Here is a 27,367-nt window from a genome sequence, read left to right as displayed (position 1 = left end):
TAATCACTAACCTGCAGAAAGCTTTCTGCTATTTCAGTCTGTTGGCTGGTCCTATAGCAATCACAGCTTTCCATGAACTCTACAAAGAGACATTTTGCAGAAGTTAGTGCAGCCAGTTTTCCTACATCAGTGCCATGAAACACGTTTTGTCACCTCATAGTTGCTGGGATCTCAGTGTCTAGTTTGTGAGCAACTGCTTTTTGCTTTGTTAGTGCAAACTGAGTTTTGTGTCTTTCCCTTGAGGAAGATCTCTGTCCTTATTTCCCATGTCTAAGAAGACAGCCCCATGAAGCCATCCTGCAGTTCCTGTTAAGTAGAACATTTCACACAAACATCCTGTCCACGTGTAACTCATTACTAGTCACTGGGAACAAGGTCTCTGTAGGCAGTTTTTATGTAATAAAATTATATAATACAATTATTTACACATTGAGGTAAGTATGTATATGCAGTAATTATAGCCGGTGTTCATCATGCTGCACTGTAATATTTTGCCTCAGCAGAGTTTATATTTTACTGGTTCTATACCTATAAAGAAATGGGGAGTTGGTTGTTTCGTCTCTAATTGGGATTTCAGGACTGGCAGCCTTCAACAATCATGGGTGTCAAGTGTATCACTAGCAAATCCATACAATATAACTTAAAGAACCAGTTAAGGTAAAATAGGGTTTCTTTAGCATTGAGTCTTTAGGTAAACAAGGCACAAACAAGTTAGCTCGCTGTTCCTACAGTGGGTTAGTTCTGTACATCAATCTGCAGCCAGATGGTTACTTTTATCTGACAAAAAGTGTCCCTGAGGATGAAATAAATGTGGTTTACGGAATTGTTTGGTATAAAAATAGTCTCCTCCTCTTCCTGCCCTATTCTCTCAAATTTTGTACCTGCTTTTTGTATTCTGTCCATTGTGTTTTGTTCTGAAAGGGTTTTAGTCTTTATTCATTTTGGTGTGTAGACTCTTCTAATCTTCCCAGTTTCGCATTTCTTTGTTTTACTTATCTTAATATTTCTTGTCTCTGTGGGAGAAATATCGTTAGGTTGTCATTCAGTGAGTTTCCTGAACCTGATTTCATAACTATACTCTTTGCCTTGTTGCAGTTCACCCTGGACTTTTAATCAGCTGTTAGGCATTTTAAAGTCCCTGTACAGTGAGTATTTTGTAAACATCCATTTATTTGCCACTATGAGTGTTCCACAGCTCTACACAAAGTGACAATGGAATTAATCCAGGAAAAGAAACGAGCTGAAAAAAGTCGTTTAAGTACCCAAGCCAGCCTTGCTCTGCTAGGCAGTTTGTTTACATTGATTTTATTAAGACACAAACAAAGAACTATGAAAGAAAAGAATCTATTCTGAATTGTTCGGTTTCCTCATCACAATATTCAGTATTTGAACAAAATCTCCCAGCCTCTCAACGAGCTTAAATTGCATTTAATTTACCCTCATTATGCCCATGTTTTTGTTGTAACACTCAAAATACTCAGTTCTTGAAGGCCTTCATTTCAGTGGTAACAGAATGTGATGGTTTCCAAAGAAAGCCTGGTGCAAAAAAACCTGAATACTGAAACCTGAAATTGAAAGTTGAGGAAGGTGGAGGAGTGACGGGAAGGGTAGTTGCACATGGCACACTTAGAAGATCTTGTTCCTTCATTTGCTTTTTAGCGTTGCATTGATTCAAGCAATTTTGTTGTCTCCACAGTAGTAAAAATAATGAGCAATTTCTGCCTTCATTATCATGTTGAAATGTATGTTAACTGTGAGATCTCTCATTCTATTTGAAGTACATTTTTATTTTCGTAATACACTAACTCCTGTGCATGTATACACATCTTTATACATCTGCATGTGCCTCTGGGTCTGTACATAGACGTTGGTTTCTGATAATACTGAATCAACTTGGCCATCACAATTTTTAAATGCTGAATCATTCAGTAGCTGTTTCATTTAAATTTTATTTATTATTTCAGGGATTTTTAAAGGTTTGGGGTTTTTTTTCCCCCTCTGGGTATACGTGGTTCTTATGGCCCTTATCCTGCTTATGCTTATGTGGAAATAAAATTTTTTGTATTAACTATTACTTCTCTTGTAAAGTAACTTCCATTTTCATCAGTCTTTTAAGATAGGGGTTCTTCAGTTTGATTAGAAAAGCAAGGCTAGTCATGAGAAATTCTTACAGGTATTAAATCCTGGTATAAAGAAGAGGAGTCTGGTTGAATTTCACCAGCCAGAATGGAGAATGCAGATTTAAGATGGGCAAGTGAGTGATTCTTTTATGCTGAATGGAAACAATAGTTTCTGCAAACTGGATTGATGAATGAATGCTCTGGGGATGTGCTTTGTAACTTTCTGACAATGTGAGATAATAGAAGTTAACGAGCCCTGTGCATGTGAGGAAGAAAAAATATTTTTAACAGCATAAAACTCTATAGCTAATTGTAGGTATTTGTGTAGTACTGTAGAACTTTTGCAATTATAGCTAGGCTATTAAAATACCTACACTGAATATTGTATAGACATACTGGGAAAACTTGCTTTAGATATGCCAGTCTCCCCCATTCCTTGAAGAAAGGCCGAGAAAGAGGTTCCTCAGAACAGGAATCTAACTTTGAGTTATGAGCAATCTGTGAAGGAACCTACCCCTCTCTGCTATCTGTACGTGGAGCAAGTCTCCCTCAGGGTAAAATGTGGATATTTTCATGGGTAGATACCAGCTAAGAACTTGGTCCATAATTTAATCCTGTTTGAAAATGGAAGTGTTTATATTTTGACCAAGAAAGAGACAGAATTAGGTATGTCATGATTAACTTGAGGGTGAATAATGGGGCCCATTAATATAAGACTGAATTTGAGCTTCAAAAAATGAGAGTGTCATCCCCTATCAAAGGTCCTGCTTGGCAGTGTCTCTTCCTGTCCTTTTTTGTGCTTTATTTAAACAAAGTGGCTTCACTGAAATGATGAATGGAATGTCTTTTTAAATGTTAGTCCTCATTTTTACAAATACTTTGTCTGAACATAGATACACAGAAAAAAGAATGTATGCATAGAAGTAGAGCATTGGGTGGTGTTTTGCTTGTTATCCTGTTCATTTTTTTATAAATATCTTACATCAGTTTAAAGAACACTAGGACCAAAATGACACGTTTGTTTGTTTATGCCTGAAGGTCTTTGCATTTTTACTTTCAGGTTTGTTTCCTCCATTATCATAATCACCCTCTTATGCAGAGGGACAGTATACAATTGAGTTTCCTGCAGAGTGTTATGCAAGAATACCATCATTTGCCAAGGGCAGTGCAAAATAAATAAATAAATAAACACTGTTGTCAGGGAACAGCATTGCAAACAGTTTCTGTTCTAATCTTAAAAACTTTTGCACCTGCACTGTCTATAAAATTAGCAATTGGAAATTTGACTTCAAATTGACTGAATCCCTTGAAATGAAAACACTAGAGCAGTCTTTGTTTCCAAGGCAACAATCAGCCCTGTTCCTAAGGACTCAAAAGGTGTTTAAGTGACAAGGTTGTCTTCAGAACACATCTTACTAAATTTAAATTTTACATTCATTCAGAATATCTGGAACTATAAAACTTTCATAATGTGAAGTACAGCTCTCATTATGCCTTTACTCAGTCATGAAAAGAACTCACTCCTACAAAATATATTCCCTTCCCAATACTATACTCTAAATATGTTACAGGTCGTGCTGCATTTTCAGTTTCTCACTGTTACTATTATAGGAGACAACTAATGACATCTATAGCTAAGATTAGATAATACTTTCTATTACATTAAACTACAATATTAGAACTATAGCAAAAATAGGTTCTGGAGGACATGGTAATAAAAACCAATCAGATATTTTGGCAGATCTAATCAGATCTAATGAAGAGCTCTTAGCCCCCCCTGGAAAACATGTTCATGATAAATGACCTGATCAGAGTTTTATGAATTGTTCTTTATACATTAAAAGTGATTTTTTCAGGATACTTTCTATGAATGCTCACGGAGAGCTTTTCTATACTTGTGTGGCAGCATGAAAGAACCATGATTTTGAGGAAGAAGCATGGTAGCAAGGAATTATTTCTTTGGCAAAGTCATGAGAAGAGTTAGTTCTCTGTGTCAGAATGGAGCAAGTGGATGCAGAATAGATTACAAAACTTCCAAAAGTGAGGAGAATTCGTTTCATGTGAAGGAACAGTAGGCTGAAGAGAATGGTGATAAAGTTAAAGGCACAGATCAGAAAGATAATTTAAATAGTGGCATTTGTGGTTGTTGAGGTTTTTTATGGATGAGAGGGAAGGAAGAGTGCAGGTATAAAGTCTCAGATTCAGCTGACGTGGAGACAGAGGAATTTGGTTTTTGGGATAGGTTTCATATCTGTGAATGATTTTTTTGCTCTCTGGTTACGTATTTTCTTTTGTGAATTGCAGATTCAAATTCTTACCACGTTTTGTAGATTTGTCTAGCTTGTTTGTGAAGAGTAGCTTTGGAAAATAATGATCTTGAAGCAGTAGTATTGGGGAGAAGCAATTTACTTGATCATGTAAGTACTTCTGCAGATCCTTTGGGACAATTTTCAAATTACCATTTCTAATTCCTTGGAAATACATTGACTTTAAATTGTAACATATTTAATTCTCTTTATACAGGAAAGATTTGTTTTGGAGGTTTGTTAATCAACAGATATACTTCTGGGAGAGGTATCATTATAATGGTTTGCAAAGCCTCAGTTGTTTTCTAAAATACAGGTATTAAAACCTGTGTAGCTTTTCTGTAGAGTTGAAGTGGTGAAATGTACAAATCTGTTTCACTTCATTGCTTTGTAAAAGAGTCAAGAAACATGAAAGTCTTTATCTGGAATAATCAGCCCAACTCCATTAGGTGTGGGAGCCTCTCACTCTCAAGCCCAGAGGGATTTTTTTTTTGGTGATGTTTGAATGCTTAAAATGCCTAATGTTTTTAAAGACCTTCTAAAACTTATAACAGCATTAATTATCAGCACCAAAGTGAGGACTGATGGTTTGTTAATGATATAATAATTGTAAAATGGGACTGAAGTGAGAAGCAGTAAATTGAAGGGAACTTGCCAAACCACAGCTTTGCTCCTTGTGCTCTGGATTTTTATTCCACCCAATATTTGTACCTCAGTCTAACTTACATGATGTTCAGTGAGTGAGGTTGTTTTACCTAAATTTATTTTTATTCACTGTTTAATGGCAAGGTAAATACCTTTTTTTCTCTGCTTAGAACCTAAATGCTGTTCCCTGATTTACATGGTGTTTATTATTCAGGATACGCAGTTCCACAGCCCACAGTGCAGAGTACAATCTATACTTAAGTGGTGTAGATTCAGAGTTGCCTGATTTGCAAATAAATGGTAGCTCTACATAAGTCTTGGATCTTCAAAATTGTAATTACACTCACTACTTTTTTGTTTTTTCTTGTTGCCTGCCTAATGTATTCCTAGTTGTAAAGAAGATAGGGATTTTTCAGAAATAATGTATGATAATGTAATCAAAGCCAAAGTGGGATTTTCAGAAATGCTGGTGGATTAAGTGTCTAATTTCCACTGTCTATCACCACAAATTATGTGTGGCATTTAGAAATTTTTTGATAAGTTCACCTTTCGTTCATTGCCGTTGCCAAATACAAAACTAAGTCAAAGCTATTTATAATCTTCAACCTCAGCTTTCATCAGACTGGCTAAGACTACTTTTTGGGTGTGCATCCTCCAGAACAGTTTGTGCAATTGAGGTGTTACTCATAGCTGCAAACAACTGGAAAGATCTTCACTTAATCCAGTGGGGAAATACTTTGTCTTGAGCGTTGCTGCGCTGCAGAGAGGAGTTTCCAGTAGCCTCAGAAGAGACACAACATTTCCTCTTTCCTAAGAGTAGCTGACTGGCTCTTCTATCCTGCAGTCATTTCTAAATGTGCTTGCGCTCTAGATCTCGTTTTATTCCAAGTTTCTTCTGTTATTTATGTTGTACAGTATGATTGGATACAATATAAGGAAATCAGTAAACAAAATACCAAATCACTTTTGTCCTGGGAGGCAAGATTCCATAGTAATTTAGATTCTGATGAAGCAGCTAGAGGTTTAACACACTCTTCTAAAACGCATTCTATAAAATACTTGCTTTCATTGAACTGTCTGGTGCTCTTCAGGTGCTGCATTTGCTGAAAAATATTGTTTGGTGTATATAAATAAGAAGACATAATTATTTATTGAGGTATGTTATCACTTGAATTTACTATAAATTCAAAATAGCGTGAAATGCATGGCAATGGCTATAAATGCTCGCTTACATGGCAGTCTTTCTGCTGTCTGTTTACATACTCTACTGTCAATTCTGTAGTATCTTTTTATGCTTTTACGTGTTTCAGAAATTCCAAAGTTTCATAGCAAAAAGGCTTTACGGTACTTCTAAATATAAACAAGCTTAAAAATAAATCCTGCAAAACTGCGATGATCCATTTAATAAAATGCCCATTTTTATAAATGCCCTGAAATAAGTGGGTGAAAAACAGTGTGACACATCATGTAGGCTTAATCTGTTTCGTATAAATTTGCTGTGAAAGCTCTAGTTCAATATAGATAATGTGCAATCTGTTCTAAACATCCAGTTGTACAATAAGGGTAATTTGTGGGAGACAGTTATGGATCTCAAGAGCCCTTTCATCACGCAGAGTGTTGAATTAATCTTCTCCTAAATGCTCATTCAGAAAGTGCCAGAAGACTCTGTGTTTGGTTGCCATGGCAGATATTATTCTCCTGGCTCCTTGGAGAGCTACATTTCTATAAACTATGAGTGTTTCCAAGTTTATCAAAGCAGTAAGTTGTAGTTACGCTGATTTTTGTTGCGGTTGACAGTTTCCTTCTGTCATATGCTTGCGTTAATTTTATTCTTTAAAAATGTTGTAAAATTTCTTTTTACCTGCTTGCTCTCTCAAATAGAATGATAACTTTCATTTAGAGACAAAAAAGGGCAAAAAGGTGTTTTGAACATAGAGTCTTACAGTCTATTTTAGATAAGAATAAAAAAGAAATAAAAGAATTGGGTACCTGTATGCTGAGAGACTAGTGAAAATGGCAGAACTCTGATAAATGCAGGTTGTAAACAGGGAAGGGAATGAAAATCAAGACTTTACTTTTATCAAGACTGTACAGGGACAGATACCATGAAGGAGATTGGACTGATTTCTTATACAATGAACTCTTCTATTTGCATGTTCTCCCATTGCAATCTGCTTATAGGCAGCAGAGCTAATGAAGCCTGATTCCCTCAGGATTTATGTCCTGTCTTTCCTGAGCCTATAGGCAGCTGTGCACATGTCCTCATTAAAGAAGTGGCAGCTACTTTGAGCTACAATTCTGTTTTCAGTGATAGGCTGTTGGTTTGGATTTCCCTTCATACACAGCTGCTGATTTTCATAAAGTGAAGAGACACTTGGCATCCTTGAGACCTCTGCAAAGTTATGACTTCTGTTGAAATTGGCTGGTGACATTAAAGTTACTTTGTGGTCCCTTGCTCCATGGCCCTGGCCCCTTAGATATCTGATTCAGGTGATTTTAGAGACCTACTGTCACTGTGAAAACTGCAAATTTTAGGAAACAGCTGTTGGCCACCACTGAAATTCAGAGACTTGCTTGAATTTTAGAGTTACTATTTAATAATTATTCTGTAGTAATGCATGCTGTCAGTTCAAGGTATGTGATTATGTTACTTGCTTGTCCAGATGCCTGTTACAATTTGGATGACCATGTGCTTTGAACATTTCAGCTTCAGATTTTTTTTTTTTATTTAACTTTGGTGTTTTGGTTACTCAAGATAATTATACTCGATATAAGCCTATCACTAAGGAGACCAACAGGGTAACAAGTCATCAGAGTTTGCAATGAGATACTTGCCTGCATTTACTTACCCAGATACACCTATCAGTGTTTGATTTAGTGCTGAGCTCACAGGAAATTCTGTGGTCCTGTCATCTGAAAAGTAACCCCTTTGTTTGCTACCCTGTTACCAAATTCTGCCCTTCCAGAGACATCCAGAAGCAAAGCTGTTCTTGGCGGTCCTGTGTCAGCTGTGCAGCTGAAAGACTCTCGAATCTAACTCCTAATCAACTGTGAATATGTGGGAGGATACTGCTTTGAATCAGTGACAGTGTGAATGATCATGTGGACAGGGATTGAAGGGAAGAAGGGAAGCTGCCCATTAATAACTGGAGTTGTCAGAAGTGTTTTGTTGATATGCAAATCTACCATTTACCTACTTCCAAGTCCTTTTTAGTTTAGCATGAGGGGACATAGCATACATAAACTCTTCAGGTACTGGATAAGCAATAAAGTATTCATTCTGCACTTTGTTATGAGTATGCACCCACAGCAGGAAGCTGGATGTGGATGGCATGTGGTTAGTCTTTCTGGGACAGGAGATTTGGTGTGTGCACAAAACCTCAGGGGAAGGCAGATATTTAGAGAATTGAGAAACTCTTGAGTAGGATTATACATCATAAAGCACTGGAAATGGATTCATTACCATTGCATTTTCTCCTTAAATCAAATTTATTTCTAGCACAAGATTGTGAAAAATGCCATTCTGGCTAGAGCCTACGTGTAGTTCAGACTGCCAGCAAAGCTGTTAGAGACCATCCCATTGAAACAACAGCTGAACTATGAAATGGTTGAATTGTGAAGTGATTAAACAGAGAAAAATTAATATAAAAAGGTTAGTCACAGTAATAAGAGGGGGTTTTCAATATGCAAGCAAAATAGGGAGCACACTAAGTGGAGCAAGTAAGGCCTGATGTGTTCATGAAGGATGTAGGGGGTTTTTAACCGGAATGACTGCAACAGTCAACATACAAGCATTGCCTGTTTTTCCATTGTTCTGCAGAGCATCATAAAGACAGGATTTCTGCTGCGTTTGAAGTCTCATACACTTCTATGGAAAAGCAGCAAGGCTTGACATTTGAGAAATTCAAGAGGTTTTGTTTTCAAAGAAAGCTGGTTAGGGTCAAAGAGCATGTCAGTCTTTAATTAGTATTCAGCATCCTTTTAAGTTAGCTTGGTGAGTATTTTAGATTTTAATTGCCTAGCGTGTAATTAATTCATTACACACTATGCTGTAAAAACTCAAATATTTCTTTTGACAAGCTGAAAATAGCATTTTTTATTATTCGTACATAGAGTAGAATATTGAATGTTGTATGTAACAGATTATAAAGTACTAAAATGTGTTTGGGGGTAATTTAGCAAGCAGACAACAGTGGAGTTCCTTTAACCTTCCCTTCCTGAAAGAAGTATTAAACTGAGGTGACTGACATTCTACATTTTTGTCAGCTCAGTATAACATTCTGCTAAGAACTTTCTGAAGTTGTGGGGCACGTACTGCAGCTTTGTATAGACAAGCATATATACATCATTGCATGTGTATCAGTCTCAGTATTGCTCTGTTACAGAAGCAGTATTATGTTGCTGCTCTGTGTTTATTTATTAAGAGACTGAAGTCTCCAATATTCAGAGGGAATTTTCATAAAAACCAAATTCATTTATGTACATGGAAAGCAGCACACCATTACATAAATAGCTGTGCTTAACCAAAAGAGTAAGTTTTCCTGTATGTGCTCTCAGGATTGGTTCTCTTTAATGTGCAGCTCTAAGAATAACAAGTAACAGGGCATGGGGTGACAGGTAGTTCATGTGCAAAAGAGAACACTGTTTAGAGCAGGTTTTTTGGGGAGATAATGTCTTTTTTGCTTCTGAGAAGCAGGCTGTCAGGAGGTTTCAATGGTACTGTTAGGCTCTGCATACTAAGATGCCAGCTCATATAAAACGGATTAGAGAAGCCAGGAGGAAAATATCTGCCAAAAGAACTGAATTCAGACAGATACTTTTTAAAGCTTTATTGTATTTTAAAGTTTTAGCCAAATAAATGAAAATTAAATGGAAAAGCATAACTAGAATCAAATAGAACATTTTATAAGTTAAGGTACTGTAATACTCTTTTTGTTTCTTTTTCATTTCTTTTCTTTTGACAACAAGTAAAACTTCAGCTAGCATTTCAGAGCAATTGTGCCTCTGTAGTTTGCTAGGTTATTCGCCCAATAATAGGAGCAGTGTGCACTACTTATGGCCATGTATCCTCTGAAATAGATTGAAAACAGAAAGATTTGCTTTTCTGAGAAGCATTTGGAGAATCTGAAGTTAATTAGTTTAGTTGCTCTGTTTGGTTTTGGATTGGTTGGTTGGTTTTTCTTCCTCATTTAGAGGCTTTGCTGACTTCTTGTTCTATTATTTTGAGAGTGCTTTAGTTTTTGAGTCTTTGTTAGGGCTGCATAGCCAATCTATGATTTTTTTGTCTGATTACCTTCTTTTCTTAGGAGAATTTGTTTTTCTTTTTATCTGTTTCCTCAGATGATAATAGTATCATTCATATTCCAGGGGTTTTTTTTCTCTACTGTCTCAATTTTTATTTCATGTGGAATAAATTACAAAAGTCAGAAGAATGTGGAATGCATGTAGAGACATGAGCCATAGCCTGTACTATCTACCTTGTTATCTCAGAGCAAAGCTGTCCCAGAGCAATATATACTGCAGCAATGCACATCTCAGTTCAGGAGTCTGCTGCTGTTCTGTGACCTCTCCTTGGTCCCTCAGAGCAGAGGAGGGAACACTCAAAACATGTCTTGTTGGGCCAGAAATTGTTACCTTGTCAGACACAGAATGTTTGGTAGGGTATTGGCTTATTGCAAAAGAAAAATATGAGCCAGAAAGGACCATCTCCCAGATAAAATTCTGGAATGAATTAATGGGGCAGTTGAGCAGAAAGGATGGAGAGGTGAGGAGAGTAATTATCTCTTTTTAGGAGGAAGAAAAAAAGGAAGGGTACAGCCAACAACTCTAAAACCCCAGGAAAAAGCAATGAAGGTGCTCAACATGATAAAGCAAAGACTTTTCTTTTCAAAGATGAAAACCAGTTTTTGATACTAGAGCAAGCGCTGTTTTCATCCTGAAAAAAATAAGGCTCTGGATGACCTAATTGTGGCCTTCCAGTACCTGAAGGGAGCCTGCAGGAAAGATGGAGAGAGACTGTTCACATGGGCATGTAGTGATAGGACAAGAGGTAATAGTTTCAAACTGAAAGAGAATAGGTTTAGCTTAGATATTAGGGAGAAGTTCTTTACTGTGAGGATGGTGAGGCACTGGAACAGGTTGCCCAGAGAAATTGTGGATGCCCCATCCCTGGAAGTAAAGGCCAGGTTGGATGGGGTCCCTGAGCAAGCTGGTGTAGTGAAAGGTGTCCCTGCCCATAGCAGGGGAATTGGAACTAGGTGACCTTTGAGGTTCCTTCCATTTTGAGCAATATTGTTCTAATGTTGTCCAGATTGGTTGATCAAATTTTAAGGGATGTGACCAACTAGAGTTCCTTCAAAGACATGTTAAAAGTTTAAATTTCAATGCAGAGAAACTATTTTGATTATTTAGCAGACCTGTGCAGGCATGGTGCCTCCGTAGCTTTTGATAGGAAAGAAATAGGAAAAAGTTGAAGGATTTTAAAAGCTTTTGTAACTATTTTGGTAATCCTCATGGACGATATGGTACATCTGCCAGAATGGGTCACAAAACCCAGGTTTTTAATATTCAGGTCAGACTCTGAGACAAAAGAACTGTGTGTTAGGTAACTCTTTATTCTGCTGTGTTTATTTAGTTGTAGCACTTACAGGGCTTAAACACATTAGGACTTCTGTTGCCTTAGCTCTCTGTAGAAATGCACAAGTGTTAAGTTCCTGCCCCAGAGGTTTTTTGAGTGTCGGTGCTACAGGTACACATCACCATCTGATTGCCCATGCAAGTTTCAAGAGCTTTGTACAATTCTGCCTCGTGCATTGCTTTTGGTTATCTAGGAAGAAAAAAGACGACTTGAAAACATTTGGGCAGCAACACAGCCTTAGATGTTTAAGGACAATTTTACACGCTGTTGGAAGAGCAGGACTGCCCAAAACACAGCAGGGATTGCTGGATATTTTTTGAAGAGAAGTTCTGTGTTTGAATAGTTTGAAACAGAATGAATAAGGAGGTCTGTTTCTGTGAAAGGGGGTGGGGGTTGTTATCAATGTCTTCTTGGGCTGGTGGCATTTTTCAAAAGGTAAGACTACTTTTATATATAAAAGAGTAGTAAGTCTGCTAAATAGATACGGTTCTTGTGACTCTTGGTCCTTCCTGTTTCTGACTTGAGAAATGCTATCAAATTAGTCAGTCTCTTTTTCCTCTTTTGGGGAGATGGAAAGGTCTGTTAATACATTCTAGCTAACATTGGGTAACCAGAAGTGAGGTAAATTCTTAATGAAATGAAAGACAGATGGTTTTGGGTTGGTGGAAGTGCTGTTGAGTAAACCGAGAATGTAACTGGTGTGCCAGGTTGAGAAACTCCTAAGTGGCTAAATTAGACTTACATGTGGCAAGAAGACACCTTTATTCTGCAGGTGGGACACCCCCAGAGCTTCCCTTACCTGTTTTTAACATGGCGAAGTTGAAATTACTAGACCAAACCATTAATTGGTTTATCCAGTTACTTCTTCTCTGGGGGTGGTCTGTCCTGTTGTTTCCGTGAGAAGTATGTGAAAGTGTAGTTAACAATTAAAACTTTAGAGCAACAATTAATGGGAGCAGTTGCTTACTTGCTGTATCAATTAGTTTTAAGCTTATCTCATCAATAGGAAGAATTTTCATATCTGCTTCACAAACGAGATTATTTTTAATGCCGCTGTGAATCTTCCGGTTTGTTGCGTAAGCATCTAATACAAGAGCATTTATATGGATCTGAGTGATTCTGAGCTGTATTTTCTTCTCTGTTTTTTCACTGATCAGCAGAAATCACGAAAGGAGATTCAGCCATTCACTAACACAGGACAAAAACCTCTTTTCTTCTTTTTAGTCAAACCCCTGAAGATTTCAGAAGAGAGAAAACTTATTTAAGGTGTTACTTATGTATTTTTTTCCCGATAGTATTGGTGATTATTCCCATGTCACAGAAAGATGAAACAAAGTCAAGAAGCAAGTTCAGCAGATGGCAATTTCAATAGGATATGTTTCTTTGATGAAAAGTTAATAAGATGGCAAAATTCTAATACAATTACTTGAAGGTTATTTATATGAGATTCATACCAAGTAATATAGAGTAACATATATAATACGTATTTTAAATTAGTGCTCAATGCTAATTAGTTTTTAGTATATAGTACCTGCTGAAAAACTCCATTGCTAAACTGAAGTGCGAATTCACTGTAACATTCTGGTAGCAATATTTCAGTTACAAATGAGGAAGGCATTGAGAGGAGAATTTTCAGGGTAACAAAAACCAACACATGGAAACCAAAACCTAACAGCCTCCCATTAATATTGTGGATAATGCCCCTTCAAATACAAACATTGTTAAGGTCTTCTTTATGAATGCATTTTCTTTATTTTTTAGATAGATAAATAGATGCAGTATACAGGTACAGAGAGAGAGAGAGAGAATGAGAATCTGGGTGTGTGGGTCCTAATCAGGTCCTTGGTAGACGCAGTCTTACACTGGCTCTTTTGTAAACCACAGCCTTTGCTGTATTTCTTTACACCACTAATATTATTGTAATTTCCTATTAGTAGTGGAAATTATGTGCTCTCATTTTAATATGTAAGAGATACTTGCTTTAGTTTATTGAAGAAATCTTTTGCTGTGGTTGTGAAATGTTATTATTTTAGAAAAGGATGGCACTAACATCCACGGTTCTTGCAGTTCTGTTGGTCCTACAATGGTGTGTGTTGGTCCTATAATGGTGTGCCTTTACTTTCTGATTGTTTCCAGTGTTAAGAAGGAAGCGGGAGCATGTGAGCACTGACATATTATCAAGTGCAAAGTGCAGAAAATGGGTTTCTGCAGCTTGTTAATATTTTGCAATTATTTGTGCTGCCCTAGCTTGTATATTTGATTTGCCCTGAAGGTTCTGTGGAAATGTGTGTTCACCTTCCATCTTATACCATTACATAAATTTGTGGTGAATTAGTTAGGTGACTCACTGGATAATATTGACTCACTTTACTGATGCAAAATCATATGATGTTTTCAGCATTTATTTAGAGTGTTTTCACAGCACTTACTGGCATGTTTGTTAAAATATGGTTGGTTTGACAGATGTAACAACCCATTTTATAAAGGTCTTACTATAAAATTTACAAGACAACATATTTTGTCACAAATGGTGATGTTGTACAGTGTTTCTATAGCAATCAGAGAGTTTTGATGTGCTGCAGCTAATATGTTGAAGAGAAATTACTTTAGATGTTTGTGGTTGCATGCTAGAGAATATATTTGTTGTGATAGATTAAAGTTGAGGAATAGGAGTGTGATGGTACTCGTAACCCAGGGTATCCAGTAAAAGCACTTTGCAGTGTATAACAACATTCCAAAGCCAAGCCTTGAGGTCTGATAGAATTAAATTAGTGTGGCAATTTAACATGAATCACAATAGTTAATCCCTCAGTGCGTGCTGAAGCTGGCACCATTAGCTCTAATTTCCATTGAAGCAAAAGAAGGAGGTCAGTCTAGAACAGCAGCTGGACTGGAGCTGCATATATCTGTTCCACACATTTATTTCTAGGCTTCAATTTATTGCCCAGCTTTATCCAGCCCCTCAGAGCAGAGCCCCAAAGCGGGGCTATGCTAGCGGTACGTTGTCCTTCCTTTGGTTCCCACTGCTCCTGAAAGGCAGTGCAGGATGATGGGAGTGGGAGGAGGAGTGTGGCTCTCTCCCCACTGGGAAGCTGCCAACCTCCAGGGCCACTCTTCTCGGCAGTTTTTGTGCCAGCAAATCTGACCCTTGCCCACCTGTGAATTTAGAGGCAAAAGGGAAAGACTTCTCATTTTGAAGGAATTGAAAGTGAAAATATAAGGGAGAGGGTACAACTAGGACAGTAGAACAGAGAGTGGGGAATCAGCAAGGAATAAATAAGGAAAGGAGTAAAATGCTTTAATAAAGCAAAAATACTTGAAGGAAATCAAAGAGCGGAAGAAATAAGGAGAAGTGTTACCAAGGCATATGAAAATGGACTTGCTCTGTGCATGGAAAGCCTGCATAGACACAAGGTTCATGTTGACGAAGTAAAAGAATAATTGCAATATGCATGACCATTTTTGTAATTGTTCAAGTTTTGTTTAGAGTGTAACAATTTTAACATGAAGTTCTAAACCTAAAAACCACAATGTTATTAAAAGAAATTCTTACAAATGTAGATGTGTTTTATATAATACATGTACTCTGCCTTTATGTATTGTATTGCACAAAATTTAAATTAACAGAAAGAAACTGGGATTATAGGGTTGGCAAGGCATGAAAATAATAAAATTAAATAGTCAGAAATAATTCTTCCATTTTTTTCAATTTAAACCTCATCCCAAAATACTTTTTCTGTAGTTTCTGAGTTACATAGCATAGGGTGTTCAAAGGCACTAAAGCAGATTTCAGAAACAGAGTAAACGCTAATACTCAACATAACTACAGGTCGTTGTTTGTCTTCATATTACAGAGCTGCTTAAAATACCATCTCTCTTGAGACTGGAAATAGTAGGTCTTACACAGCTTTAATTTGCTCTTTATTGCAAAAGAATTTCATAAAGCTTTGCAAAGAAGTTGCTGATGGTATTGGAGACAAAAAGGCACAGAATTTTGTGATTGTCTCTGATACAGTGCAGGTAGCTCTGAACAGGGGGCTGTGGAGGAGGAGCACTACATCACTTCAAAACAAAGGTGGTGAGCAGCCTACAGCAAAGAGGTTTTCTTCCCACTAATGTGTTGGAAAAAGGGAAAAAGCATTTTGTTCACTCGTAACACAGGAAACATAGAAAGTCTGGTTTCACTGAAATAAATGAGAACTTTGCCATTGCCTTCTTGGAAACCAGACCTTTACCCTTTTTGCTATGTTGTTTAAAATTGCAACAGGCTTAGCAGAGCAATTTATAAAGATTATAAATTCATAAATACTGCCATAACTATAATTTAGGACTATGTCAGCTGTTACAACTTTGCTCATTTTGAAGAAATGCAGTTATAAACTACCAAACCAACCTTTTACTCTCCTACCTGCTTATTAGACAGTCTTTTGTAGTACAATGAGAGTAATGCTTTGTGTCCAGTTGTGCCTCTTCAATGAAAATGGCACGTTTAATAAGCTGTGTCCTTTGTGTACGTGTATATTTGCATACTGGTACCAAAGCCTCCAAAGTGGCAATACACAGATGTCTAGGATAGAGTGAAAAGCAGGAATAACATGTATCTCCCTGTCTCCTGCCTATGCTTAGTTCAAGAACTTCCTGAGCCAGATCAAACCATACATCCACCATAACTAATTTGAGTAACTGACTTATCTGATCAGACATATATCAGCTTAAATATAGATTTCAGAACAAATCAATAGCCTGTAATATAGTGATACTTATGTTTGGCCCAGTGTTTAAGGGAAAACAATTTATCTCTTCCCGTGGGTGCATAGTCTTCCCAAGGAGCTGGGAACTTGGCAGAAGGGAATTTGCTGTGTCACAGGTGTCTTTGGTGAAGGAAGAAATTCTGTCAGTGACACCAGCGCCATTTTGGAAGTATTTGAAGAGATATTTGATGCACTTTAAAATTCATAGAGTTGATAGCTTCAGAATATTTATAAAATAACTGTAATTAGAAGCTGTTTAGCAGCTCTGTGTTGATTATTTTTCACTAGGCTGTAAATAGGCAATAGCAGAGCCCTCACAGGAAGTAGAAGAAATCTTGTCTTTGAAGAGAAAAGCAAGAATGAAAATACTACTCGAAATTATAGTGCAGTAACACGTGCCTGGGTCAGGAGAGCCTCTACAGGGGAGGAAAACAAATAAGATGGCCTGGCAGGTCCCTTTGTTGCTGGCCTTGGACTCCTTGCCTAATAAACTCTTGAGTAGAATTGAGACTAGTTCTTCACCAAATAATCTAAACATTGACTAATTTTTCCTACTTTACTGCATTAAAATACTTTTTTTATACTGTGGTAACAGTTACTTTCAAATTAAACTTACTTTTCATGCTGGTACAACAGATAAAGAGGCAAATTCCCTCCTAGGAAGAACTCCCTTCACAGCAGTGGTTGCTTTCCTATGTGTCTGCCCAGTGTTGAACTCTGAGTTCTCAAATGTAGCTTTTACTTCAGATACACTATAATGTTTTCTACTTATATTTTTCAGACATTTGATTTCTCTGGTGTTTTCTGATGTATTGTGAGGCTGAAGTTTCTTGCCTGCCACAAAGAAATGGGAAATTTGTACTTGCAGCATTGTGGCTGCAGTGTGGTAGCAGGACAGAGAACAGCCATGCCCCCTGCATATTTGTCTGCTTGTTTATGTCAGATTTATGTCACAGATGGTAATTTCCAAAAATAGTGCTTGAAGTTGGGTTCTTAGTTTCATATCTGGAGTCTGATCTAGATTACCCAGTGCATTTCCTGCATAGAGGAGTAAACTTTTTATCTTGTTACTTGTTTTATATGAAACCAAGTTGGGCTCTATATGACTTCACAAATTAGCAAATTTGGAGAGAAATGTGAGCCCAGGGTAAAACTGAGATCAGCTGGTCTTGGGCTGGGGCTTAGGCATGCCTTTGTGTCCACTGGCAGAGCGGAGGGTGGGTAGGACTTCCATAGTGCTTAGGTGTTGGGGTCTGTGTGCCTGGGTTCCAGGGATGGCCAAATTTCTGTCCAGAAACTAGTGGAATATATTTTTTTTGACTTCTGAGGATTGGGCATAATTGATTTTGAGAGATCGTCTGTTTTTCACAGTCTGTTCCCTGCTGTTGCATGATTACGAGGAGACACATTCATGCTCTTTGAGTTTTTCCTCTGCTCATTTTGTGGCATTAAATATTTTAAACTAGTCTCTTGCCTTTTGTATAATAGATTTGCTAAAGAATGTCGGCAAAAACTGTGTGGGTTTTGGCCTGTGCAATACTGGAACCGATGCTGCGTGGTCTCTGCTGGCTAAACCTCTGTGACGTGGGTTTATGCACTCGAGGGAGGCTGGTGTCTGTAACCCAGCAGGTTCCTTCTGGCCTTAAGCTGGAAAAAAATGGAAGCACAGAGCTCACATAGCTTTGTTTGTTACTCTGGAACATCTGCAGAAGCTGCAGTGAGCTGTGTATTTTTTCCACCACCCAAGCGCTTGGCCACTCAAGCAGTGTGGGGAGGAAGGACTGTCATTTTCCCTCTGCAGTGCCACCGACCGCCTTCAAGCCCTTCGCCACCACTGCTGGTGTTGCTGCAGAGGCTGTTTGACTGCTTTCAGCTGTGCCTCCTCAATCATGAGGCAGAGTGAGTGCAAGGCATGTGAGCTTAAGTGGTAAATTAATGCACACTGAGCAGACTGATTGTTAGCCAGGCTGTTACTGCTGTCACAGAACCACAGAACCGGTCAGGTTGGAAGAAACCTCTGGAGATCAGCTAGTACAACCTCCCTGCTCAAGCAGGGACCCCCAGAGCATGCTGCTTAGGACTGTGTCCAGATGGCTCTTGAGTATCTCCAGGGAAGGAGATTACAGTTGGTATAAAGCTAACACAGCTATGTCTGCAGTTAAGCTTCAGTGTCAGCCATATCCTTATATTAGGAATTTGTGTCCAGAAGGCTAGTTAAACTCTCAGAGTGGTGGGTATTTCTCTTCCAAAGGCTGTGTGCCCGCTCAGGGGCACCCTGCTTAGTGAATAAGCTTGTTAAACTTCAGAGAGGCAGAATAGTTTGGTTTACGCATTTTCACTTGATTGTAACTAGTAATTGCAAGCAGGTAATTACCATCCTCCAAAACCCCTGAGAAAATAAATGGTATCATAGCTCGCCCTGAAACCAGTAAAGCATTGTTGATGTGCTTTTGACCTAGGGACCAGCTGCACCCTTAAACTATAGTGATGTCTGTTTGAGCCGCGGCACAAAATTACGGAAGTGTGTGTGGGACTGCACTTGGAGATGTCACCAAGGTCATGTCACATTGCACATTTTTGCATCATTGCTTTCATAGCCAGTCAAGAGTTTCTGACTCCAAAATCTGTTGACCAGCTGCTGATTGGGTGAGAGGTAATTGCATGAGCTAAAGGGGAGAGCATCCCTTGGGCTGGACTGGCATCCTGCGAGGGAGGTTTCAGCACACGCTCCTCGTCAGGCATTCGGATGTGTTGTTTAACGTCGTGTATTTATCTGTCACTTGGCAACTACATGGCCAGTTATGGTGGAAAAAAAGCTATAAAATATGAGCTACACAAAGACAAAAATAATGTAATATTTTGAGGGACAGAATGCATGAGCTATATACTTCTAAAGAAAATACTATTAGTCTGACTTCCACTATTCTACATTTTTGTACTGTCTACTGAACTAAGATAAGGTTCAGCAAGGGGTGACTAATACTGTAAGAATATTGTAATGAGTATTAATTAATACTTTGCAATTTAAATCAGAGACAATCTGAAGTAGATCAGAAAAAAAATCTTAGGAAAAAAATGTACTACAAATGGGGTTGCTTTGTCTGCTGTTCTTCACAGCACTATTAATCAGGCACAATACTCCAAGGCACAAATTACGTGATTCTGCAAGTTTTCCTGACTCTGCACTTACTAATTTTGCAAACCTATTGTTTCATTAACACTGACTTTGTACTTGGTATTCTATCTTGAATTAGGCATACAAGAAAGGAAAGAAGAGAATCATTTCTTTGCTCTTTCCTGTTACTTTCTATTTCTTGTAGCAGATTCCCACTCTGGGTCTGTGGAGTCCAGGCAAACTTCCTGTCACAATTTCTGTAGAAACAACTATAAAAATCTCTCAACCTGGGAGGGACCTCAGAAGGTCAGTAGTCCTACTTCCTGCTCCGGATAGGATTGGCACCAAATTTAGACCCCAGCGCTTGTTGGGGGTGGTTTTCCTCTTGAGTCTTTTGAGGACAGAGACTCCAAAACCTCCCTGGGCCCCTGCTGCAGTGCTTAGTTATCCTTGTAGTGAAATGCTTTCTGTTGAGGCCTTTTTGGCTTATTTTTTAATGACCACTTCATTTCTTGTTTCCTGGCTGTGCACCCTGGCCAAGACCCTGATCCCATCTTCTTGCTTACGTCCTTGTAGATATTGGCAGGTGTCTCGGGCATGTGCATCACCTCCCTGCCCACCTTGGATTCCATTGTTAGACTTGGCAGAGTTCATCAGTATCCTCCTTACACTGGAGGGCCCAAACCTAGATGTAATCTTTCAGGTGCAACCTAGAAGTAAGGAGTAAATATTCCTCAAGAAGTTAAATTACTGTAATTGCTTACAGTCCTTGTGAGAGTGATAATTCTGAATTTGGTTTTTTGTTATCTTCAGTTTAAAATTCTTCTTACTTCCTATTGACTGTTCAATGCTCATGTATGGCTTGCCTTTGTAGGGAGTTGTTTCCACTGGATTGCAGCATCACAAGGCCATTGGTCTTGGCTCTGGGAAACAAGGAAGTTGTGAAATTGTTCCTACAAGTCTTTTACCATGCTATTGAAGTAGGGGAGAAACTGTATTCTGGAAATCATCAGCTTTCAAGAAGACTGAAGGGTTGTGCAGGATGACTTAAATGAAAATAAGCATTCAGTGTTACATTGTGGCTGTGTGGTCCTGGGATTTATAAACGGGAGTGTACTAGTATAGGGACTGGTTATTACTGCTGTCAAGAAGCATCAGTTACCATCTCCAGCTAAGGAACCTAACAGGTTGCTGGAAAACTGGTCAGAGTCAGAAATGCAGCTTAAAAGTAACCCCAAGCCCAGAGTCCTTGAGCGCCGTTCCCTGTAGAGCGTTCCATGCCATAGACAAAACCCTTGAGGGAAGGTTTGTGATTCTAGATACAAAGTTACCATAACTTTACACCATTATAATGAGTGAGAACAAATTTCCATTAAATAAGCTTTTAAACCTTTACACAGAATAAAATACTACATGTGGAAGAGGCTTACTGAGTTTTGAAGTGGGTGTTAATTTGCCTCTTCTGTAACTGGTTGGTACTTTCAGATTAAGCTGATACAGTTCTTGAGACAGCTCAAGAGCCAAGAAACTACTTTTGTTGTGATTGGACACCATTACAAAAGAAGAATTTAATATATATCTACCATGTTTTCATATAATTATTAATGTAAGAAAGTGGGAAAGATACCATGTACCACTGCTCTTTGTAAGTGCTCATGAGCTGTTCTACATGGTGTATACTGGAAAACCAGAAGATGGAATTGCTGATAAAAAACATCTGCCTTCATGTCTTCTTATATTTAATATAGGCTGTTTACATGTCTGTTCTATATATGTACAAACCTATGTTTATGGTGAGTATACCTATGGAAAAGCACCAAACCAGTGAATCATTAGATCCTGGTTTCTTTGGTTTTCACTTTTATATGCTTTCTATTTTTAGAATTGTTTTCCACAGGTCGTGGTTGAATTGTCAGTTGGCATTTACACACACAGTGGTGAAATTAAGACTAGTTAGAAGCTGGCTTACCAAGACTGAGCATAACTGGAAAATAACAGTGTTATAAGCATTTGACACAGAGCTCAGCAAGGGCAGTAAATCAACATTAAACCGGCAAAGACTGTTAGTGCGTGTTAAATGTTGGCTGTCCCACAGAAACCATAAAGGAAAGGTGAGAGTGTTTGATTAGGTTATGAGTGTGTGTGAAACCAGCACAGCAGCAGTGCTGGGTTATCTCTGACCTCCTCTGGTGCAGAAAGAAGGTCACAGCTGGATTGGCAAGGTGGGGGTGTGAGAGGCAGCTCCTGCCTCTCAGCCCAGGGGCAGAAAGAAGCCACGTGCTGGGACTCAGCCCGAAGCAGCCCTGCTGTGCAGAGTGAGGGGCAAAGCAGCTCCTCAGCCCTGGGCAAAGGGCTTGGAAAACAGGGTGGGCCACGGTCTTCCTCGTGCCATGTGGAAGTATCCTGCATTGCCAGTGAGGCTGTGACTTGAACCAAGCCCTGGTGCTGCTGTATATTTCTGTTATTTCATGTTTGTAGCTATTTAATTTTGTATTTTGGTGGTGTTGGCAGCACTAAATCACATGTTTAGACTTCCACAGACCCTCTAACTGGAGAGCTACCACAGCCATAACTTGTACACTAAAGTTGGTGTTTCTCATGAGTGAGCCCACAAAGGAGTAGCCTGATTTCCATGCTTGGCATGCAGCTCTATTTGTGGTGTGAAAGTATCATTTTAATAAAGTTCTTTCAGAAAATTTAATGTTGAAATGTAGGGAAATCTAAGTAATTGGTTTGCTATTTCTCCTGGAAGTACTGTCTAATTATATTACATGTGCTTTACAAAGAAATTTAAACTTAATAAAATGGAAATAGCAAATTTATTGAATTACAGCAGATAAACATTAAGAGCATTTCCTAATAGTAGAATTTTAGAATAAACAACCCTGTAGCGCCACTAAAATTAATACTAGTTTAAACACATTTCACTCGTGTTGCATGCATAGGCTGCTGTTGCTAAGGGTGCTGCATAAAACAGAGCATTAAGTATAAACCTTTCACTGGTAACTCTCAGCTGATAATAAATGGCTTCTTGACCCAACTCATTTCTGAGCTGTGCCTCTGATTAGTTCGCAGAGGCTTTTCATACCCCTCAAATGAGCGTTGTTTGTCATTATGTATCTTGTAGGCTTGACAAGTAGATCGAGATGTTTTTAATACCTCTTTTCTATATTTTTAAAATACTCCTTAAAGCTTACAAATAAATGTCTTTTTGATGGAAGAGTGGTTAACTCAGCCCCAAAGGTTTGTCAGTGAACCTGTTGGGGCTGTCAGGGGGAAAGTGATCTTAGAAAGTACCTTGTCAGTTCCCTTTCTCAGCAATAAAAATTCAAAAATACACTCCCTTTCCCATATGTTGTCTTAGAGAAATATTTTCCCATTAAAATGGAACATTTCCTTTCACAGTAAAAGAAAAAGGAAATTTAAACATTCTTCAGCCTGAACTTGGCAAAGAATTTCTCTGTTTAAAGGTGCCACCACATGTTGCTTGCCCAAGTGATAGGTCTTGGGGAGCTTGCTGCTGCCAGGTACTGCTAAATACATTTTGTTATTAGAAACTATAAAGAAGAAATGAAATATGCAGCTCTTGGGGTTCTCAGGTGGCATATGATTCATTTCCTGAAATATGTGAGTGACTGCATTTGGACTGGTTTAGCCCAGGCCTTGTGTGCCATGGCAGCATGTGAAGCTATTTTAAGAGGTTTTTCTATTCACTGGCCTGCTCAAGAAGCTGGGATATTTGTTTGTTCATATCACGTATTTTAAATATGATAGCATAAGATTGCCAGCACAAGAGAATCCTAGTTTAAGATTAGCTCAGTTAAAATTAGGAGGGCCTTCAAAAATAAATGAGAGTGGTCCAACTTGTACAGAGATTTTGGACAGATTACATTTAGTTATCATTAGCAGTCATGTGCTTGGGTTTTTTCCAGACTCTGGCAAGCCCTGCAGAGATCAGAGAATAAAAATACCTTTCCAGTTTTCTGCATTCCTCATCAATCCCCATATAATTACACCACCACTCAGAATTTAAGAAAATCATTCTAAAATAAGAGAATTAGGTTTGAATTTGATGAGTCAGGAACTGAATGAAGTTGCTGTCTTCTGTGTATTTTCTGTGTTTTTGCAATGGGAGGAAAAGTCACTTTAATTAAAGATGCCGTAGTTTTATTCAGACATTTATTTAAATAAGTGAATCAGGATGTAGAAGAGGAATCTGTATTCCAGCCTTTAGCAATGGCTTTTTTCCTTACACTGTTGCTATGGAGAATCATATAAATATTTGTATCACAGACTAAATTTACTTCACTTATAGATGGCATGGAAATACAGATAAAAATGATAAGAAAAAGTTGTAGTAGGTGTGTTTTTATCATGCAGAATACTGTTTTGGAATGGTTCAGGCACAGACTAGCAGTGAAGAAAAGGTTGAAGGTGCTGTGTTAAAGCATATGACATCCTTGTATCCCATGCTGTGGGATAGAAACTGAAAGATAGTGCCCACTTTATTTGCAGTTTCATCTTTTCCAGTTTTGTTGTAGCATTATTAGATACTTCTCTTTCTAATAGCTCATATGTCATGGGCCATTTCTATGAAATCAAATACAAATGTAAAAGAAAGAACTTCAGCTCAGTAGCACTTGTCCATCCTCCACTGGGGGAATGATACGGAACCCTCACAGCTGCTTAGGAGTTGAAAGCTGCTTAAATTGTTTTTTCATATGATCACTCAAATTTTTTCATGTCCAGGCTTTTCCTTTCCTTGCCTGCTGAATTGCCTCCAAGGAGGCAGTGATGCTGGGCATGAGCAGTGAATTCCAGCAGTGCTGTGGATCTCCTTGCCCCTGCTCCTCACCCTGTCCTTTGGGCTGGTCTCCCTCTCGTCTCCTTTCTGTGACTGTTGTCCCCGTCTTTTTTCTTCAGGGTGTTAAGTCGCTCTGACTATTTCTTGGTTTATCAGGGTGGTTCCAGCCATCCAGACGTTTCCAGCCCCTTGGCTGATAACCCCCAGGTGATGTATGAGAGATGCCTTGGGCACAATTTAAACTCTTGTTGCCTCTGTAAGTTCTGTGTTACGAAACATCCTCTTTAACAAGAAGCTTCACAGAGTGGCTCTGTTTTCTGTTATTCAGCAGATACTTTCCACACCTGGGACTGTTATCCTGGTTTCACGTGGAGATCTCTCTGGTGACATCCTAAGATAATGAAAACACTGGTTATCAGCAGGATTGGAAATAACACATATCACCATAGCAGTCTGATACCTCCTTCTTATATCACAGGATGTTTTTATTCAATTCAACAACAACAAAAAGAGAAACACTGGATAACAGTTAACAGATTGTTGCAGTGGGAAGTGGGGACAGCAGTTTTTCAGTAGTTCACTGACCTTTTGAGATCAGCTTAAAAGCCTAAATATTTAAAAAGGCTAAATGACTTTCATGTAAGGCATTATTCATCACAAAACTAATTAAGTAATTAACATACAGATTGCATTGCCATTTGATGAGTGTTTTGGTGGACAAAAGTAAAGCCTCTGTTAAAACCGTGTATTTTGTAAAAATCAGGCATGACAGACTTGCGTTTTTTGTTTTTAAATGCTCAAGCTCTTTTTTTGGTGTGGTTTTATTACTCAGTGTCCTGCTTTGGGCTCTGGCTGGTTTGTGTAATTCCTTCTGCTGCCGCTGTACTCAGCGTCTCTCTCCGCTGTTCTCTCCTCTGGCAGCAAATGAAGCTGGCGGCGGAGTCCCTGAAGGAGTAAACACGGAGGAATGAGGATGACTAAGGCGGTCACATGCGGGGCGGAGCCAGGGTTTGTGGTCGTGTGGCGCTCAGAGTGCACCCTCCACCATCTACCGAGTAGGTGGCACCTGCTTAAATGAAACTTGGTAAATAATCTTTGCCTGACACTGTAAAGAACCTTTTTTTCTCCTGCTCTCTTTGTTTCTCATATGCAATTGCTTATGAAGGTAACACCAAATAAAGCACTCCAGCTTATGCCAGGTCTGGATGAAATCTGCCAGACTCCCTGTGCTTTGAGTGATTGAAAACAGATCCTGTGAGGTAGCATCCAGAAGCTAACTAGAATTTTCAGCTGCAACTTTCTAAAGGGGAAAAAAAACCCCCAACAAACTATTACTTAGTTCACAGTGTACTGTCCCTTTATGGTTATTGCCCCTTTCCTTCCTTTATTACAATAGCTAATCAATCCTGTATTATTTCAAAGATTTGCTTATCAGCTTCTGCTTGTCCACAGCAAATTAATTTAAGTATGTTATAGATTTCATAGGGAACAACAATGTATTTTCATTATGTGATCTAAGAGGTAGTTGAACATAAATATTTATAGAGTATGCATTATATACTCCTGTTTGCTAGTTCTCTAAATAGATCCCAGCTAAAATATTTTCAAAAACCAGGTAAAAAATATTTATTAGGCAACAGATTGTTGATCAGTGACTTATGAAGCATATTTATTTTCTAATTTACATTGGATTATGTATCACTCCCCTGGATTCTGAACTGCAGCGTTGTATGAGTGGATCTTCTAGTTAAATAAACTAACAGTAACAGATCAATTAAACTTGATACTTGATACACCAGGACTTGTGTTTGTAGTGAATATCTGATTTGTTTTTCCTTGCACTTCACAAAAAGGTAGTTGTCCTAATGTTTCCTTGTTTTCTGACAGTAATAGGACCGAAATCTACAGTGTTTGCTCCTATGACCTTGAGACAGTTTATTTTTGGCTGCTGTGATACTCAGTTTTGGTAGATGGAACTGTATGTGGTACTTGCTGGAATTTTGTTTGCAAAAATCTGCTGCTGCCATAATTAAGTAGTTTGCCTACTTTGCACATTTAAGATTTCTGCCACAGGGCCCCCACAGCAGAGTAATACAACTAAGCCAAAATAATGGGTTTTTTTTTCTGGAACTAAAAACTAGGATTTCTTAGGCTCTGCAGGTGTGACCCAGTAAGAAATGACTGTTCCCCTGGGAAGAGGAGCAAACCTGTGCTATGGCTGCTCTGTTCTTGCTTCTCCCACTGAGTATCCCCCACGCTGCTGCTATTTCAGGGGTATCTCATGGGCTGCTGCTTTCACAGCCTGTTCCTGAAGCAGTGGCAGGGCTGTGGCTGCACAAGCTCTGCCCTGAGGATCTCTGAGGGAAGTATGTCATCCTTCCTGTAGCGCTGTAGAGCTCCCAAAACCAAATGTTTTTGTAGGAGGGGAACAGTGTGTTCTCCATGAAAACTCCCCATCTTTGCAATCTCCTTCCCACTTTGGTCTGAAGTAGCTCATGTTTCTTCAAGTTTTAACTGCCTGGTCAGTGTTTTTGAGTGAGCAGTTCCAGAGAAGAAAAATCAATGGGATGAGTTCCTGATGGAGTTTGTTCTTGTGACCTTGTAGCCATTTTGAAGGGAATCTGCTGGTCTGCTAACTGATGGTGGTCTGGGAGCATGAAGTTGGTGTGTTTTGCTGAAGTCGTGTGTCAGCTGTGATCATGTGAAACAAATAAGTCACCTTCTGCAAAACTGACTTTGTGGTTTTCCTTGTGGGGTCCATTTCTTCTGGTTTTTTGTGGATTAACAGGAAAATCTCTAGTGAGGTGTAAGTACCCAGTGACATCAGTAATGTCAGCTGTAGCCTTTGCCTTGGGCAAATCCCTTCACTTCTGCTTAGTTTCTGTATCTATAAGCAGGGATACTGTTCTTAGGTGCATTCTCCACCTAAAGCAAGTAGGTATGGAGGAATTCTGACTTTCCATGGCGTGAGTGAATGAGAAGTATGAGA

The 27,367-nt window shown here is 38.7% G+C and overlaps 1 protein-coding gene across 3 annotated transcripts in view; it reads left to right on the top strand.

Annotated features, from left to right (window-relative positions):
* The window catches only part of ANO10 (anoctamin 10), a 122,234-nt gene extending 96,055 nt beyond the window's left edge, over positions 1-26,179 (top strand). The window contains exons 14-15 of one of the 3 annotated variants that reach the window (XM_032107264.1): positions 19,783-19,880; positions 25,300-26,179. In XM_032107264.1, the coding sequence (XP_031963155.1) occupies positions 19,783-19,880; positions 25,300-25,306 (105 nt within the window). In that variant the 3' untranslated portion in view covers positions 25,307-26,179. Of the gene's footprint in view, positions 1-19,779; positions 19,881-25,299 lie in introns of all 3 variants that reach the window. The other 2 variants (XM_032107256.1, XM_032107273.1) reach the window with 2 other exon arrangements.
* The last annotated feature ends 1,188 nt before the right edge of the window (positions 26,180-27,367 follow it).

This window comes from Corvus moneduloides, chromosome 1 (genome assembly GCF_009650955.1).
Source record: "Corvus moneduloides isolate bCorMon1 chromosome 1, bCorMon1.pri, whole genome shotgun sequence".
Lineage (NCBI taxonomy): Eukaryota > Metazoa > Chordata > Aves > Passeriformes > Corvidae > Corvus > Corvus moneduloides.
The sequence above is the reverse complement of the archived record's forward strand: the minus strand, read 5'-3'. Positions and strand labels throughout refer to the sequence as shown.